The sequence below is a fragment of the Loxodonta africana genome, chromosome 2, assembly GCF_030014295.1.
Source record: "Loxodonta africana isolate mLoxAfr1 chromosome 2, mLoxAfr1.hap2, whole genome shotgun sequence".
Taxonomy (NCBI): Eukaryota; Metazoa; Chordata; class Mammalia; order Proboscidea; family Elephantidae; genus Loxodonta; species Loxodonta africana.
In genome coordinates, this window is record NC_087343.1 from 55,685,613 (window position 1) to 55,700,555 (window position 14,943).

The following is a 14,943-nucleotide window of genomic DNA, read 5'->3' on the forward strand; positions in this document are numbered from 1 at the left end:
CTTAATCCTGTGTGTTCTCTCTACAATTCAATGCTATGGGCTTTCGGTATTTATTCCGATCACAATTGCTAATGTGTTTTTACCCTGAGCCACAGACAGCATGGAAGAATGGCCTTTTATATAAATCTGTCATTGAGATGGCTATTTCACATAGCACAGTGCTTGCCGGAAGACTGTAAGGGCGCGGCAGTGCGGATGTTCAAGCTGACAATGGTCAATGTAGACATCCAAGAACAAAAATGTTCCCTCATGTTTTATTCCTTTTCTGTGACCCAGGTTTAGAAACTGAAGACACTAGCTATAGGGCTCAAGTTTTGTTTGTTTCTTTCTTGGCTTGTATGAGAGTATACAGCCAAAATGCTCCTTAGAAGCAGGAATGGGGAGACTTGGTCTCATGGACTTTGGACATGTTATCAGGAGGGACCAGTCCTTGGAGAAGGACATCATACTTGGTAAAGTAGAGGGTCTGTGAGAAATAGGAAGACCTTCAACAGGATGAATTGGCACCGTAGCTGCAACGAAGGATTCAAACATAACGACGATTGTGAGGATGGTGCAGGACTAGGCAGTGTTGTGTTCTGTTGTACGTAGGGTCACTGTGAGTTGGAGCTGACTCAACGGCATCTAACAACAACAACGAGAGCATACTTATGAAATAACTTCTTAGTCCATTTATTTTCTCTATATTTTGCTCCTTACCAACTTTAAAGGTCTTCTGGAACTCTGCCTCAAGTCCTATGGCAGGGAAGTATAAGTTCACTATATTTTTCAAAATCATGTTACTACTTTGTAGATTTTTTTCTTTGAGTTTTCAATGGCAACTGGCTATTCAGGATAATGAGACATGGTTTCTTTCCCTTCCTTTTCCTTAGGTAGGAATGTCAAGTAAAAAATGACTTTGGAACTAGACCTTTCCTGACAAAAACACTTTGGAACAGTTATGCCAGGCAAGCTGTCAAAGCCTCTTCACAGTTTTCGATATCTGGACTCTCACAGAACATGCCCCTTTTCTCGTCCTCTAAGGAGAAACAACCAGAGAGATCTCCTACGCTTGTGCTCCTTCTGAATCCAATTCAGTCTTTGTCCTTGTGTGACCCTGCTAAAGAACTGTGGTTTTTGCATCTTAGAAATAGAAATTTAAAAAGCCCCTTCACAGTCTCTCTGATCTGACCTAATAATAGGAAACAGAGAGACAAAGCTGAAGAAAAAAAAATTGGTCATTTTGATTCATTTGCCAGGGAAATACAGAAAAGTGCCTAATAGATACAGAATATTAAAATGTATAGCAAAGTATAGACATGAAAGAAAATAATTTATAATAATGGCTTTCAAACTTACTTGAAGTGACCCACAATAATAAAGACATTTTGTTTTGTGACCCAGTGCACACACACATACATAACCTAAACCCAATGCCTTCGAGTCAATTTGGATTTATAGCAACCCTATAGGACAGGGTAGAACTGCCCCATAGAGTTTCCAAGGAGCGCCTGGTGGATTTGAACTGCCAACCTCTTGGTTAGCAGCCGTAGCACTTAACCACTACACCACCCGGGTTTCCACACACATATATAGATGTCTAAAAATAAAATAAAAGTTTTATAAAATAACCTTATTATAGGCAATGAAGCTCCTTGAGTGGCACAAACAGTTTGCACAAGACTACTAATCTAGAGGTTAGCAGTTCTAACCTACCCAGGGGCACTGTGGAAGAAAGGCCTGGCAGTTTTTCTTAAGATTACAGCCAAGAAAAACCTATGGAGCAGTTCTAGTCTGTAACACTTAGATCTCCACGAATTGGAATAACTTGACAACAGCAGGTTTGGTTTTTGGTTGGTATGTGCAATGCACTCTGATAGTTTCTCATCTCTTCCATTCCACTTTATCCTTTCAATTAGAAAGTGCTGTTCCTGACTCTCCCTCTTGATTTCATGGCCCTGGCTCCTTTTCCCTCTGCGTTTAGAAAGAGAACACTTCAATTGTTTATCAGTGTGAAGTTGCAGCTGCTTCTGGCCTGTCCTATGATCTGTGTACAAGTTACTTTTAAATGGCTTTCCTCTCTCAATAGCAATCCCGGTGTTGTTTACCAGATAATGAACCTGCTGTCTTTAAGGAAAATACCTAAGGTCTTCCAAAACATGATGCACTTTAATTTTTAATAATACCAGCCAAAATATGATAGAAATAATCTTTAAAGTTCATTCAAAAGAAAATACTTACTCACATTGGATATTTATACACAGTACAGTCTCAGTTCTAAATCTTGAGTAGGTGAGTAAATATACCCCAAGACTGGAAGAAGTGAAGCCCACATCAGCTGTTGAGGGAGAGAGTATCAGTGTGTCTTAAATAACATTTTTACATTGTTTCGAGCCTAACAGTGCCATACTTTAAAGATTACACAATGAAGTGTCCGGACACTCCAAGAAGTTTCTACATTTAAAAAAAAAAAAAAAATTTTTTTTCTTTCCAGGAATTCCATTGTAGAAAAATGCCTCCCATGTGTTTGTTGCTACACTTTCAGGGTTAACCAAGGAAAATGGATTGATTAGATTATTTCTGATTTTTTTTTTTTCTAATCAGTCAGAAAAGGCTTCATTTCCTTATTACTTGAGAAATCTCTATTTCCTATTAGTGTGTTTCTTTAGATGGTAAAAACCAGTTTCCGTGGAGTTGGTTCTGACTCACGGAGACCGCGTATGTGTCAGGGTAGAGCTGTGCTCCACAGGATTTTCAATGGCTGATTTTTGGAAGTAGATCATCAGGTCTTTCTTCTGAGGCTCCTCTGGGTGGACACAAATGGCCAATCTTTCATTTAGCAGCTGAGAAGCCAAGATTAAGGCCGAGAAAACCTGCGGAGCTCAGGTCTACTCTGAAACACGTGGGTCTCCATGAGTCAGAACCAACTAGATGCAATGAGTTTGTTTTTGCTAACCCTGCTTACCAAGGACAGAAACCCTGGTGGCATAGCGGTCAAGAGCTACTCCTGCTAACCAAAAGGTTGGCAGTTTGAATGCACCAGGTGCTCCTTGGAAACTCTATTGGGCAGTTCTACTCTGTCCTATAGGGTCACTATGAGTCAGAATCAACTAGACAGCAAATTTTTTTTTTTTTTTTTTTTTGTCTACCAAGGACAGTACCATCTAGTGAGATAAATATGCCAGTAACTTACCTAATAAAACCAGAAAATAGTCTAATGTCTCCCTTGCCCACCAAGCATTGGGAATAATGCTGAAATTCCTAACCAGACACTGCATAGTGGTGAGGGCCTTTGTCTCAACAGCAACAAACAGTCCAGGGAGGAGCTGATGGCAAGAAGCTTAGGGACATACAGTAGGGTATTGCCATGATGCTGACTCAGCAGGCAAAATATCAGAATATCACATGGGTTCCTCCTCTCTGCCCTCAGCTGAAGGGAGAACAGCAGCGAGGGGATGAGCCAGAAACACATAGCTCCCTACCTAAGTAGAGGAGGTGGTTTTAAGGTGCATTCTTACTACTGACCTTGCAAAGATAAATGAGAAAGCACCTTAAAGCACTGTGGACTTATAAATGTTTAAAGTGCATCTTGGTCATTTAAGTTAAAGGGAAATTTATATCAGTGATTAAAATGATATATTTGAATTCTTGATTCAATTGTCCCATTTAATCCAGTTCTATAAGAAGGCAATTACTGATATATTTGTCAACAAATTTATGCTAGTAAATAACCAGTAAATAGTCTAATTTCACACACACACACACACACACACACACACACACACACAAAAAGTTGCCCTTGAGTTGATTCTGACTCATGGCAACCCTATGTGTTACAGAGTAGAACTGAGCTCCACAGGGTTTTCTTAGCTGTAATATTTATGGAAGCAGGTCACCAGGCCTTTCATCTGCAGCATCTCAGGCAGGGTTCAGATTGCCGACTTTTTGATTAGTAACATAATGCAAACCATTTTTGCCACCCAGGAACCTAACAAACTATAATTTCACAAATTTAATTATTCCCATGCCTCAATGAAAAGGCAGACTGCCTTTCTTAAAATTATGAACTATTTTTAACCTATCTGCGAGGCCAAATAAATCAGTAATATCCAAAAAAAATTTTTTTTTTTTATCCAACTGGAATCAAATCATCATTCCTTCAATCCCCTGATGAGTTTGTGGCTTTGGATTCGTGAATATTTTGAAAATAATTTCAGAGTAGCAGACTTCCGCAGATTGCTTCGGATTATCTCTACATTTCAGTAAAGAGTTTGAAAGTGAGTGCAAAAATATTTTTTCAAAAAAATATGTGATTAAATGATATGTGCCCTAGACCTCTGTCAAAAAATCCTCTCTGGTCTGTGAGTAATACCCATCTCCAGCAATTAGAGCACATACAACCTCAGTCTTTAAACCCTTTATCAGACAGTGGAATTCCAAGAGAATCCCAGGCCTGAAATATGGGTGGGGTTGGGGGAGGCAAGAGACCTCTTGTAATTTGTGGATGAAATTTTTTCAGCCTTCTATCAGGTAAGTTTAGCTTAAGGTCTCAGCAGGGTTCCCAGAGTATGTGGATGAGACAGAGGTTTCCTGTTACATTTCAACTGTAACCACATGGATCCAAAGCACCGTAGGATCAACAAGCATGCAATAATGTAAGAAGAACACGAATGGAGATTTCTCAACTCCTCCAGCAGGCTCAGGGAAGACAGAGTACAGGAGAAGGTGGATGCACAAGCCCTTCCACTAACATTCTCTACTTCTACCCAGCCCTCCATAGGGATTTTGGATTGAGAAATGTGGGCCCTAAAGATGTTAGAAGATCTGATGGATAAAGACTGCATACTATACCAAGTCTCTGTCTGCTGGAAGTCAGCAGTGTGCTAGAAGGCATTGCATGTTGCTTATGTGATTATCTTCCTATTTTATAGCTACAGCTGATCAGTCAGCAGCTTCGTTCGAAATGGAAATGTCTCAGACTGGCTTCAGTGCTCATTATTCACAGGTACGTTGACCACTCAGTAGAAAATGAAATGACATTTGGCTAGATTTTCTCCTCCCAAACTAACAACCAGGGGTCAGTATTACAAGTACAACTTGCAGTTCGTGACTTGAGCAGCTATTCAGCCTATGATGATGTTTCCTGGTCCAAATACTGAAGGAAAATGGCATTTCAGAATCTTCCTGTAAGGAAAATACTTTATCTCACACAACTTACTCATTGTACTAATAATTATGAACTAGGCAGTTTGAGTGCCATACATCTGGCTGAAGGAAATGTTTAATTTAAAATATTTGCTAAATATGTGAAATTTATCATTTTCTTAGTGACAAAGTATTCTAGGATCATGCTAAAATCCGTGTCTGGATAGATAGAAGCCAGGATTCTTGGTATCCAGAATAAAGCTGAAAGGCAAGATTAGAAAATTTATCATTTGCAGTTGATGGGGCAGTTTGGTGGCACAAATGGTTAATTGTTGTACTACTAGCCAAAAAGTTGGCCGTTTGAACCCACTCAGAGGTGCCTGGTGATCTGCTTCTGAGAGGTGACAGCCTATGGAGTAGCTCTACTCTGGACACATGGGGTTGCCATGAGTTGGAATTGACTGCATGACAACTAACAACAAAAAGAAGCAGTGGTTGATGGAAGAAAAGGCATCAGGGTCCCCGCAAAGAAATACTGACATTTCATTGTTTAATTGTACTAGTTGATGTATAACCTAGAGCATTTCTCCTTTGTAAAAAGAAGGTGAAAGTAAAGGAATCTAGCCCATAGGCTTATTGTGAGGATTGTATGAGAGAATACATAGAAAGCACTTTGAACAGCACTAATACATAGTTAATGACATAAAAGTGTTTGCTCTTACTATTTTTGTTAAATATGAGTGTTTTCTCTATTTGAATATAAGGATTGGGTTATGCTTGGAGCAGTAGGAGCCTATGATTGGAATGGGACCGTCGTCATGCAGAAGGCTGATCAAATCATCGTCCCCCCAAATACAACCTTTAATGTCGAGTCTACCAAAAAGAAAGAACCCCTTGCATCTTACTTAGGTAAGGCGTGGATGTGATTGATAGAAGTTTGCTGTGAGTTTCCTTTTGTTGTTGCTATTGTAATCTTCAGCATTACTTGCTTTATCTATACAGCCTTACGACCATGTGGAAGGATACTGATAAAGGTAACTTCTGAGAGCTGGGTATTTGACAGGACCCATGGAAGTTTCCAGCCCTCTGAGCAGCCTTAGTTGGTCAAGACTACAGAACATGGAGATCATTCTTTCTCAGAGGAACTATTTAGAGCAGGAAATGATTTCAGCTGCTATGTGTACTTTCTGAGCTCTCCCCATGTCTCACATTCCCTTTGATTTTATTAAAAGCATTACATCAGGTAGACAGGAAAAAGGAAGCTTCACTCTGCCTATATCCTAAAGACCAGGCACCTAATTTCTCTTAAAAATCAATTATCTACATGGTTTGTTTCTCTGAGTCCTAATTTTAGAAAAGAAGTGTTTAAGTTGTTTTTGTCATACGGCTTCAGATTTAATAGCTCTGTTCACAATCAGACAAATACTGAACTTAAACCCAGTGATATAGCATCATCTTGTTTTCTAAGGACTTGCTTGGCAGGAAGAGTCTGTACCAGGCTGGGAGCTGCCTAAGGAATGCCTGGGGCTCTCCCTCATCACGAGAACAAAATCTCAGTAAACAGTTAAGGTGGGGATGGGGGGAGCTTAAGATAAAAAAGACCCTCAGGTCTTTTCCCAACTTTTCATTCAGTCAGCAAATATTTTGGGGGTTCCCCCTTCCCCCAGGCATTGTTCTTGGTGCCACAAATGCAGTGTAGTATAGTGCAGTATAGACAAATGCTCTGGCTGTGTGGTGTTCACATTTTAGCACTCCAACATTCCTCTCTCAGATCTTTCCATCCTGGAGGCAAGTCTTTTTATCCCTCTATCCCAGATTCTTTCTGTTTGAGAGGAAGGTGGCAAGATTCTATCTTGTGAAGAAGAGCAAGATCTTTACTGCTACCTCAGTATATCTCCTGTCTCCATATATCTCCTGATGCAGGGGCTCATATTAAAGCTGTAGAGGCTACAAGACAAGATAAAAGCCCTAAGAGTTTTAGATGACTAAAAATATAATGCCAACCAGTAGATATAATGTGATTATTAAAATTCCTTAAGACACAGCTGATAGACACATGAGGAAATGCTCACAATCATTAGCCATTGTTGTTGTTGTTAAGTGCCATCAAGTCAGTTCCAACTCATAGTGGGCCTATAGGACAGAATAGAACTACCCTGTAGGGTTTCTATGGGGAAGCTGGTAGATTTGAACTGGGGACCTTCCAGTTAACAGCTGAGCTCTTAACCACTGTGCCACAAGGGCTCCCAATGCAAATCAAAACTACAATAAGATACCATCTCACCCTGACATTACCGGCACTAATCAAAAAATAGAAAATAACAAATGTTGGAGAGGTTGTGGAGAGATTGGAACTCTTGTGGTGGGATCAGAAAATGGTACAACCACAATGGAAAACGATATGGTGCCTCCTTAAAAAGTTGGAAATAAAAATACCATATCAATCCCATTCCTATGAATATATCCTAGAGAAATAAGAGCCATCACATGAACAGACATATGCACACTCATGTTCGTTGCGGCATTATTCACAATAGCAAAAAGATGTAAACAGCCTAAGTGCCCATCGTAAGATGAATGGATAAACAAATTGTGGTAAATACACAGTATGGAATACTACAAAACGATAAAGAACGATGATGAATCCGCAAAACAGCTCACAACATGGATGAATCTGGAGGGCATTATGCTGAGTGACATAAGTCAATCACAAAAGGACAAATATTCTAGAGACCATTATTATAAAAACTCAAAAAAAAAAAAAAAAACACTGCCATAAAAACTCAAGAAAAGGTTTATATACAGAAAAAAAAAATCTTTGATGGTTACAAAGGAGGGGAAGGGTGGGGAGTAGAAATCACTAACTATATAGTAGACAAGTGTTAACTTCGGTGCAGGGAAAAACAACACACAATATAGGGGAAGTCAGCACAGCTTGATCAAGGCAAAGTCATAGAAGCTTCCTAAACACATCCAAATACCTTGAGGGACCAAGTTACTGGGGCTGAAAGCTGGGGACCATGGTCTCAGAGAACGTCTAGGTTGATTGACATAACATAGTTCATAAAGATAATGTTCTAAATCCTACTTTGGTGAATAGCGTCAGGGGTCTTAAAAGCTTGCGAGCAGCCATTCAAGGTACGTCTACTGGTCCCATCTCGTCCAGAGCAAAAGAGACTGAAGAAAAACAAGACACAAGGAAAATGTTAGTCCAAAGGACTAATAGACTACGTGAACCACGGTCTTTACCAGCCTAAGCCCAGAAGAACTAGGTTGTGCCTAGCTACCACCAACAACCACTCTGACAGAGATCAGAGTAGAGGATCCAGGACAGAGCAAAAGAAAATTGTAGAACAAAATTCAAATTCACAAAAAAAGACCAGACTTACTAGTTTGACAGAGACTGGAAGAATCCCCAAGACTGTGGCCCCCAGATACCCTGCTAACTCAGAACTGAAATTACTCTCAAAGCCCACGTTTAAGATTAGACAGGCCTATAAAACAAACAATAACACACTGAGGAATGTGCTTGTTAGTTCAATCAAATATACCAATCCAAATGGGCAACACCTGCCCAAAAGCAAAGTTGAGATGGCAGGAAGGGACAGGAAAACTGGACAAATCGACACAGGGAACCTGTAGTGTAAAGGGAAAAGGGGAGAGTGCTGACATATTGCAGGGATTATAACCAGTGTCCCAAAACAATTTGTGTATAAATGACTGAATGAGAAACTAATTTACTCTGTAAACTTTCACCTAAAGCAGAGTAAAATTAAAAACAAAACAAAATTCCTTAAGACACATTGAACTGCATTACTGAAAGTTTAATCTCTTTCCCACAAAAGCCCTGCTATATTCTGCCCTGCACAGACAATAGCGAGAGTATTCCATTGTTAGAAACATCACACATTACAAAAAGAAAAGGACAAACTAGGTTTTCCCAGTAAAAAGTCAAGTAGAGAATATAGACCTGGAGGCAATTTCCTGCTACACACCCCTCCTTCCCAAAACTTTAAGAAACTGAAGGTTCAAAACAAAATAGCATTTCATGTCTTCTAAATATTTGGAGGACTGTGATGGTGATGTAAAATAAAAGGATTGAGCTTAAAACTCATACAGTTTTAGCATGAAAAGAGATCTGAGAGAGCATATAGCCAGACATCTAATTTTCCAAATTAAGAAACTGAGCAATAGAACAGTTATATCACAGCTAGCGAGGGCAGGTCTGAAACTTCAATCTTGGCCTCTTCATTTTTATTCCAGTCTTCACTTTACCATACCAAAACTGCTGATTCAGCATCGATTGAGCAAACACCTTGCAAATACTGAGTGCCTGCAAGGTGCCAAACATGGAATTATAAATTGAAGTTAAGATATATAAGGCATATCAAACTCTGCATTGATGGAGTTTACTTTTTTTGAATAAGAGACAGATAATTCTATCAGCGATCACTATCCCCACCCACCACCCATTGCTGTCAAGGTGATTCTGACTCATAGCGAACCTATAGGATGGAGTAGAACTGCTCCTCAGAGTTTCCAGGGAGCTCTCGGTGGATTCAAACTTCAGACCTTTTTGTTAGCAGCCATGTACTACTCTTAACCACTATACCACCGGGGTTTCCAAGCAATCACTATAAAGATATAGAATACCTAAAAAGAGGATACCAAACCCTTTGCCGTCAAGTCGATTCCAACTCATAGCGACCCTACGGGACAGAGTGGAACTGCTCCACAGGATTTCCAAGTAGTGGCAGATGGATTTGAACTTCCAGCCTTTTGGTTAGCAGCTGTATCACTTAACCACTGCACCAGCAGGGGTCCAAAAAGAGGATAGGAGGTTGGATCAGACAGCTTCTAAAAGTTATGTGAGGGTTCTTTAAGTGAGATACCTTTAAAACCAGAAGCAGTTTAACCTGAGGCTTCTTCCTATCCCTGGCAGAAGGATGATAGAATATTTACCCACACAGACTGATGGTGGCATACAAATTGGTAGAACTCTTTCTTTAGGACTCTTTAGGAACTTCATTTGACGATTTGTGTGTGGAACCGTGAAAGGTTCATATTACATTAACTTAGACATTCTGCTTATAACGGTCTAACCTAAGAAAAAATTCAAATATTTAAGAATGCCAAGTGAGGAAAAACATCTATTGTATTATTATTCCTGATAGTGGGGGAAATGGCATGATCCTAAATGTCCGACAATATGGGGATAGTTAAGTAAATGGTAAATCTACTTGATGTAACGTTATAAAAACCATAAAGCTACCGATCCTATGATCCTAAAGACAAAGTTCTTATGGCTCTGACATGGCTCTGAGGCCACAGAGACGTGAATTTGTTTTCTGACTCTGACCTCCAGCTAGTCTAATTTTTTCCTGTTCAGAGCCTCAATTTACTTAATGGAAATAATAACATTATTGTGGGGTAAAGAATTATTTTACATGAAGATTTGGTCTTTGTCCTTGGTTCCCAGAGGTTAACCACTAAAACACTGGAATTTCCCCAGTGACTGAAGTATCTTTGATGAGGGCTCCAGACTATACCTGAAAAAAAACATACCTGAAGGTTCATGCTAATGAGTTGCCTCTTGGGTGGGAGGCTGGCCAGGCTAGAAAAACCACCTCATAATATCAGCTGACCTCTAGGCAGTGGGGCATGATTCAATCAATCATCTGTACATACTGAGACCCCAATATGGGCTCTGAACATGGAATGTATCTGGTTGATGAAAGAAATCCATCCACGTAGGAGGGTAGCATGTCCTTTTATGGGAGAAGGAAGCTCTGTGTTGGGAACCCTTCCTGACCTTGTCCTATACGTTACCTCGTTTGTATATTTGCTGTTATAATAAAACTATAATTGTAAGTATAGTGCTTTTCTGAGTTCTGTGAGTCATTCTAGCAAGTTACTGAATCCAAGGGAGTAATGGGAGCCAGCAGATCAGAAGTGAGGCATCCCCTGAGTTCACTGTTGGCATCCTGAACGGGTAAAGGGTACCCCTGAATTTTTCTTTTCTTTTTTTTTTTTTCTGTAGCCAGCAGATAAGAAGTGAGGGAGACCCTGGGGGCCCCAAGCTTATAGCTAGCATCCCGAGGGGTAGTGGGAAGCCCTTGAATTTGTAACCAGCAGGTCAGAAGTGAGAGTGTTGTAGGGAAATGAAGAATACTTTATGGGTTTTGTTGTTGTTGTTTGTTTTTTTTCCCAAATGATCGCTTCAAATCTGACCTGAAGCTCTGCTGCAAAATGGTTCCTTGTGGAGTTTACAAATTAAGAAGAGATTGAATGTGTTAGCCCAAAATCTGTGTAGATGGCTAGTTAAGACTATGAACAATCTTATGGAAGAAGTGGAGGTAGATGCTACATAAAAAAAAAAAACAAACAAAAAACTCAGTACTAATCAAAAATGAGCAGAAAGAAGTTGGAGCTGAAGCTGGTGAACCACTCTCAGCATACACCTATCCTTCTAGAACTCAACAAACTGCCTTACGACGATATGCACTAGGCAGCGGTTTTGAGGGTGAGAATACAGTCTAGGTTCTATTCTCTGCCTCCTCTACCCCCAATTTGTTGATTTCTTCAAAAGAAAAGTTGTGAGGCAAAGGCATAAAAACGGGACAGATCATACCTCTGCTTCCCATTACCTCAGCAGATCCTAGTCCATTTTCCAAGATGTGAATTACGTAGCTGACATTGATTCTTTCTCTGTAAACCCGTGCATATGGCTATCAGTTGTGACATCTCTTCAGTTCTGTGCTGTCCTTATCCAGGGAACAATATTAAGCTTACATATTTATAATTGTTTTTCTTTTCATTAAAATTGGACTTCACTGGTCCCACTATTTCTCTTCCTCTCTGTTGTGCTCAGACACCGGAGCCCTTGTAAGTGACTACCCTGATGGTAGTTACTGTTTCTGTGATTACTTCAGCTAATATTTACAGTTCTCTAGTGCATACTGTCGATACTAAATTATCTACATAAGCACACAACTCCAAGCCTCAAACATAATTTTCAACTTATTTTTAAAGGGTTTTTATCAATTTCCAGTCAAAGCTCTGAAAATTACCAAAAATAAAATAAACTTGTACTAACACTCTCATCCCACTCTCTTTTCATATTTCTTAGTAGAGCAGCGTGAAATAGAAATATAGCTTTTGGTTTTCACATTCTTCCTTTCCATTTTATTTATATATAAACAAGACCCTAAAGTTTTTGTTTTTTAAGCAAGATTGTGGTTAGTAATAATAAAAACATAATGCATTACATGTTTGAAAAAACAATTTTATATTTTATGATGTATAATAATAAAAAAATCTTGATGAAAGAAAGATGAGGAAATAAAAATGTGAGAAAAATATCCACAAAGGAAAATACACCTGAGGAATTGTGTTCCCCTAGCACTTGGAAAAGTAAACGTATTTTAGCACAGAAAAATCTCTGGTCATTTTTTAAATTCTTAGAAGTGTGACTGCTACCTTAGGCTAAAATCAGTATAACATTTTTCTTAATAGTAAGTGCTGTTCTGTGACATTTTTAAAAATAGCCTGCTTTCTGTTTAGACAGGTCTGATTACTAGAACAGCTCTTCCTTCTGTTGAGCTGACACCTGCGTGTGGTAATTTTTATCCATTGGTTGGTTTTTTGTTCTCTAGAGGAGACAAACACAAAGAATAAATCTAATTCTTCACTCAGAGAATAATAAAAATATGCCTTAAAGATGCAATTTAAAATTTTATGAAAGGCCAGTTAAAAAGAGAAATGATCAGATATACGAAAACATGTTCTAGCTCACTATTAATCAAACGAACAACTTAAAATCACAGTGGGGTACTATTATTAGACTATAACACCTATTAAAATGTCCACAAATTTAAATAACATTAAAAACACGGAGTGTTTGGGAAAGTTTCATGAAACTAGTACTCTCTTATATGGCTGTTTATAGAATAAATTGGTATAAATATTCTGGAAGCAACTTGCCAGACACTATAAGAACCATTAAAAATTTGATCCAGTAGTTTATTCCTTGAACTTCACCTGCAAAAAGCCCAAAGAAGGAAAAAATTAAATGCTTAAAGATGTCATTACAGGCTTAAATATATTACCAAAAACTTTAAAACCACCTAAATGCATCCATTAGGAAATGGTCAGGTAGAATAAAAATAATGCCTAGTGCCTCAATTCAGAGAAATAATCTTCAGCCATTAAAATTTTTTTTTCATTAAAATTAAAATTAAAAAGTCTAGGTAGTAACCCAGAAAAGTCTTTCATTTGCATGATTGTAACTATGTAAAGCCTAATGGCTAAGAGCTACAGCTGCTAACCAAAAGGTCAGCAGTTCAAATCTACCAGGTGCTCCTTGGAAACGGTATGGGACAGTCCTATAGGTTGCTATGAGTCGGAATCAACTTGATGGCAACGGTTTGCTTTTTTGGTTTGTAGTGAAGACACACACATCTGAAATGAATTATAACTGATATGTTACAAAGTGGTAAATTGGGATTATAAGAGGTTTTGTGTGTGTGTGTGTTTCAGTCATCATTGTTATAAAATTGTGCCTTTAAACAATGAAAAACTGAGGTTGGAAGGAATATACATTTTCAGTTCAAAACAGTTATGTTCAAAGCACACTAATAACTTCTACCAAAACAAATTCTAACGTACATTTAAAAGACAAATCCTTTATTTAAAAAAAAAGCCTATATAAAAAGAATTCTTGCAATCATTTAAAACTAATCTTAATTTATTATGTACAGAATTTGTGGGATTGAATAGCATATCTGGAATCTCTCTTTTGTTAGGTTACACAGTAAACTCTGCTACTGTTTCTGGAGATGTCCTCTATATTGCTGGACAACCGAGGTACAATCACACAGGCCAGGTCATTGTCTACAGGATGGAAAATAGGGATATCCAGATTCTCCAGACACTCCATGGAGAACAGGTAAGATTAAAAATTATTATTTTACAGTAATTCATTCATATATTTAACACCTACTGTGAGTAGGACCCTGTGTTGGGCTCCCTAGAGGGATATAAAGGGTCATCTTTGGGCTCAGAACATTCTAGTTGGATGGGGATAGAGGTAAGATGTTTATATAATAGATATAGATACAGATGTAAAAATAAGTATAAGAAAGGAGATCTAAAATATTTTAATAGTTGTTATTAGGTAGCATCGAGTCAGTTCCAACTCATAGTGACCCTATATACAACAGAAGGAAACACTACCCACTCCTGTACCATCCTCACTATCCTTGCTATGTTTGAGCCCATTGTTATATCCCTCTCATGGCAGCTGTCTTCCAAATTTCTTGGCATAGACAACTGAGCACTTCCAGCATTGTAGCCGTTTGTTAAAATATCTCAATTGGTATTCCATCAGTTCCTGAAGCCTTGTTTTTTTTTTTGCCAATTCCTTCAGTGCAGCTTGGCCTTCTTCCTTCAGTACCGTTGGTCCCCTTGATCTTATGCTACCCCCTGAAATGGTTGAATGTCAGCCAGTTCTTTTTGGTACAGTGACTTTGTGTATTCCTTCCATCTTCTTCTTTTGATGCTTTCTGTGTTGTTCAATATTTTGCCCGTAGAATCCTTCAGTATCGCAACTCAAGGCTTGAACTTTTTCTTCAGTTCTTTCAGCTTGAGAAATGCTGAGCATGTTCTTTCCTTTTGGCTTTCTAACTCCAGCTGTTTGCACACCTGATTCTAAGACTTTACTTTGTCTTCTTGAGCTGCCCTTTAAAATCTTCTGTCCGGCTCTTTTACTTCATCATTCTTCCTTTTGCCTTAACTACTCTATGTTCAAGAGCAAGTTTC

The 14,943-nt window shown here is 38.7% G+C and overlaps 1 protein-coding gene across 1 annotated transcript in view; it reads left to right on the top strand.

Annotated features, from left to right (window-relative positions):
• Positions 1-14,943, top strand: part of ITGA1 (integrin subunit alpha 1) — a 231,824-nt gene that overhangs the window by 136,167 nt on the left and 80,714 nt on the right. The window contains exons 10-12 of the mRNA XM_010588138.3: positions 4,911-4,984; positions 5,889-6,033; positions 13,929-14,071. Of these exons, the coding sequence (XP_010586440.2) occupies positions 4,911-4,984; positions 5,889-6,033; positions 13,929-14,071 (362 nt within the window). The remainder of the gene's footprint in view (positions 1-4,910; positions 4,985-5,888; positions 6,034-13,928; positions 14,072-14,943) is intronic.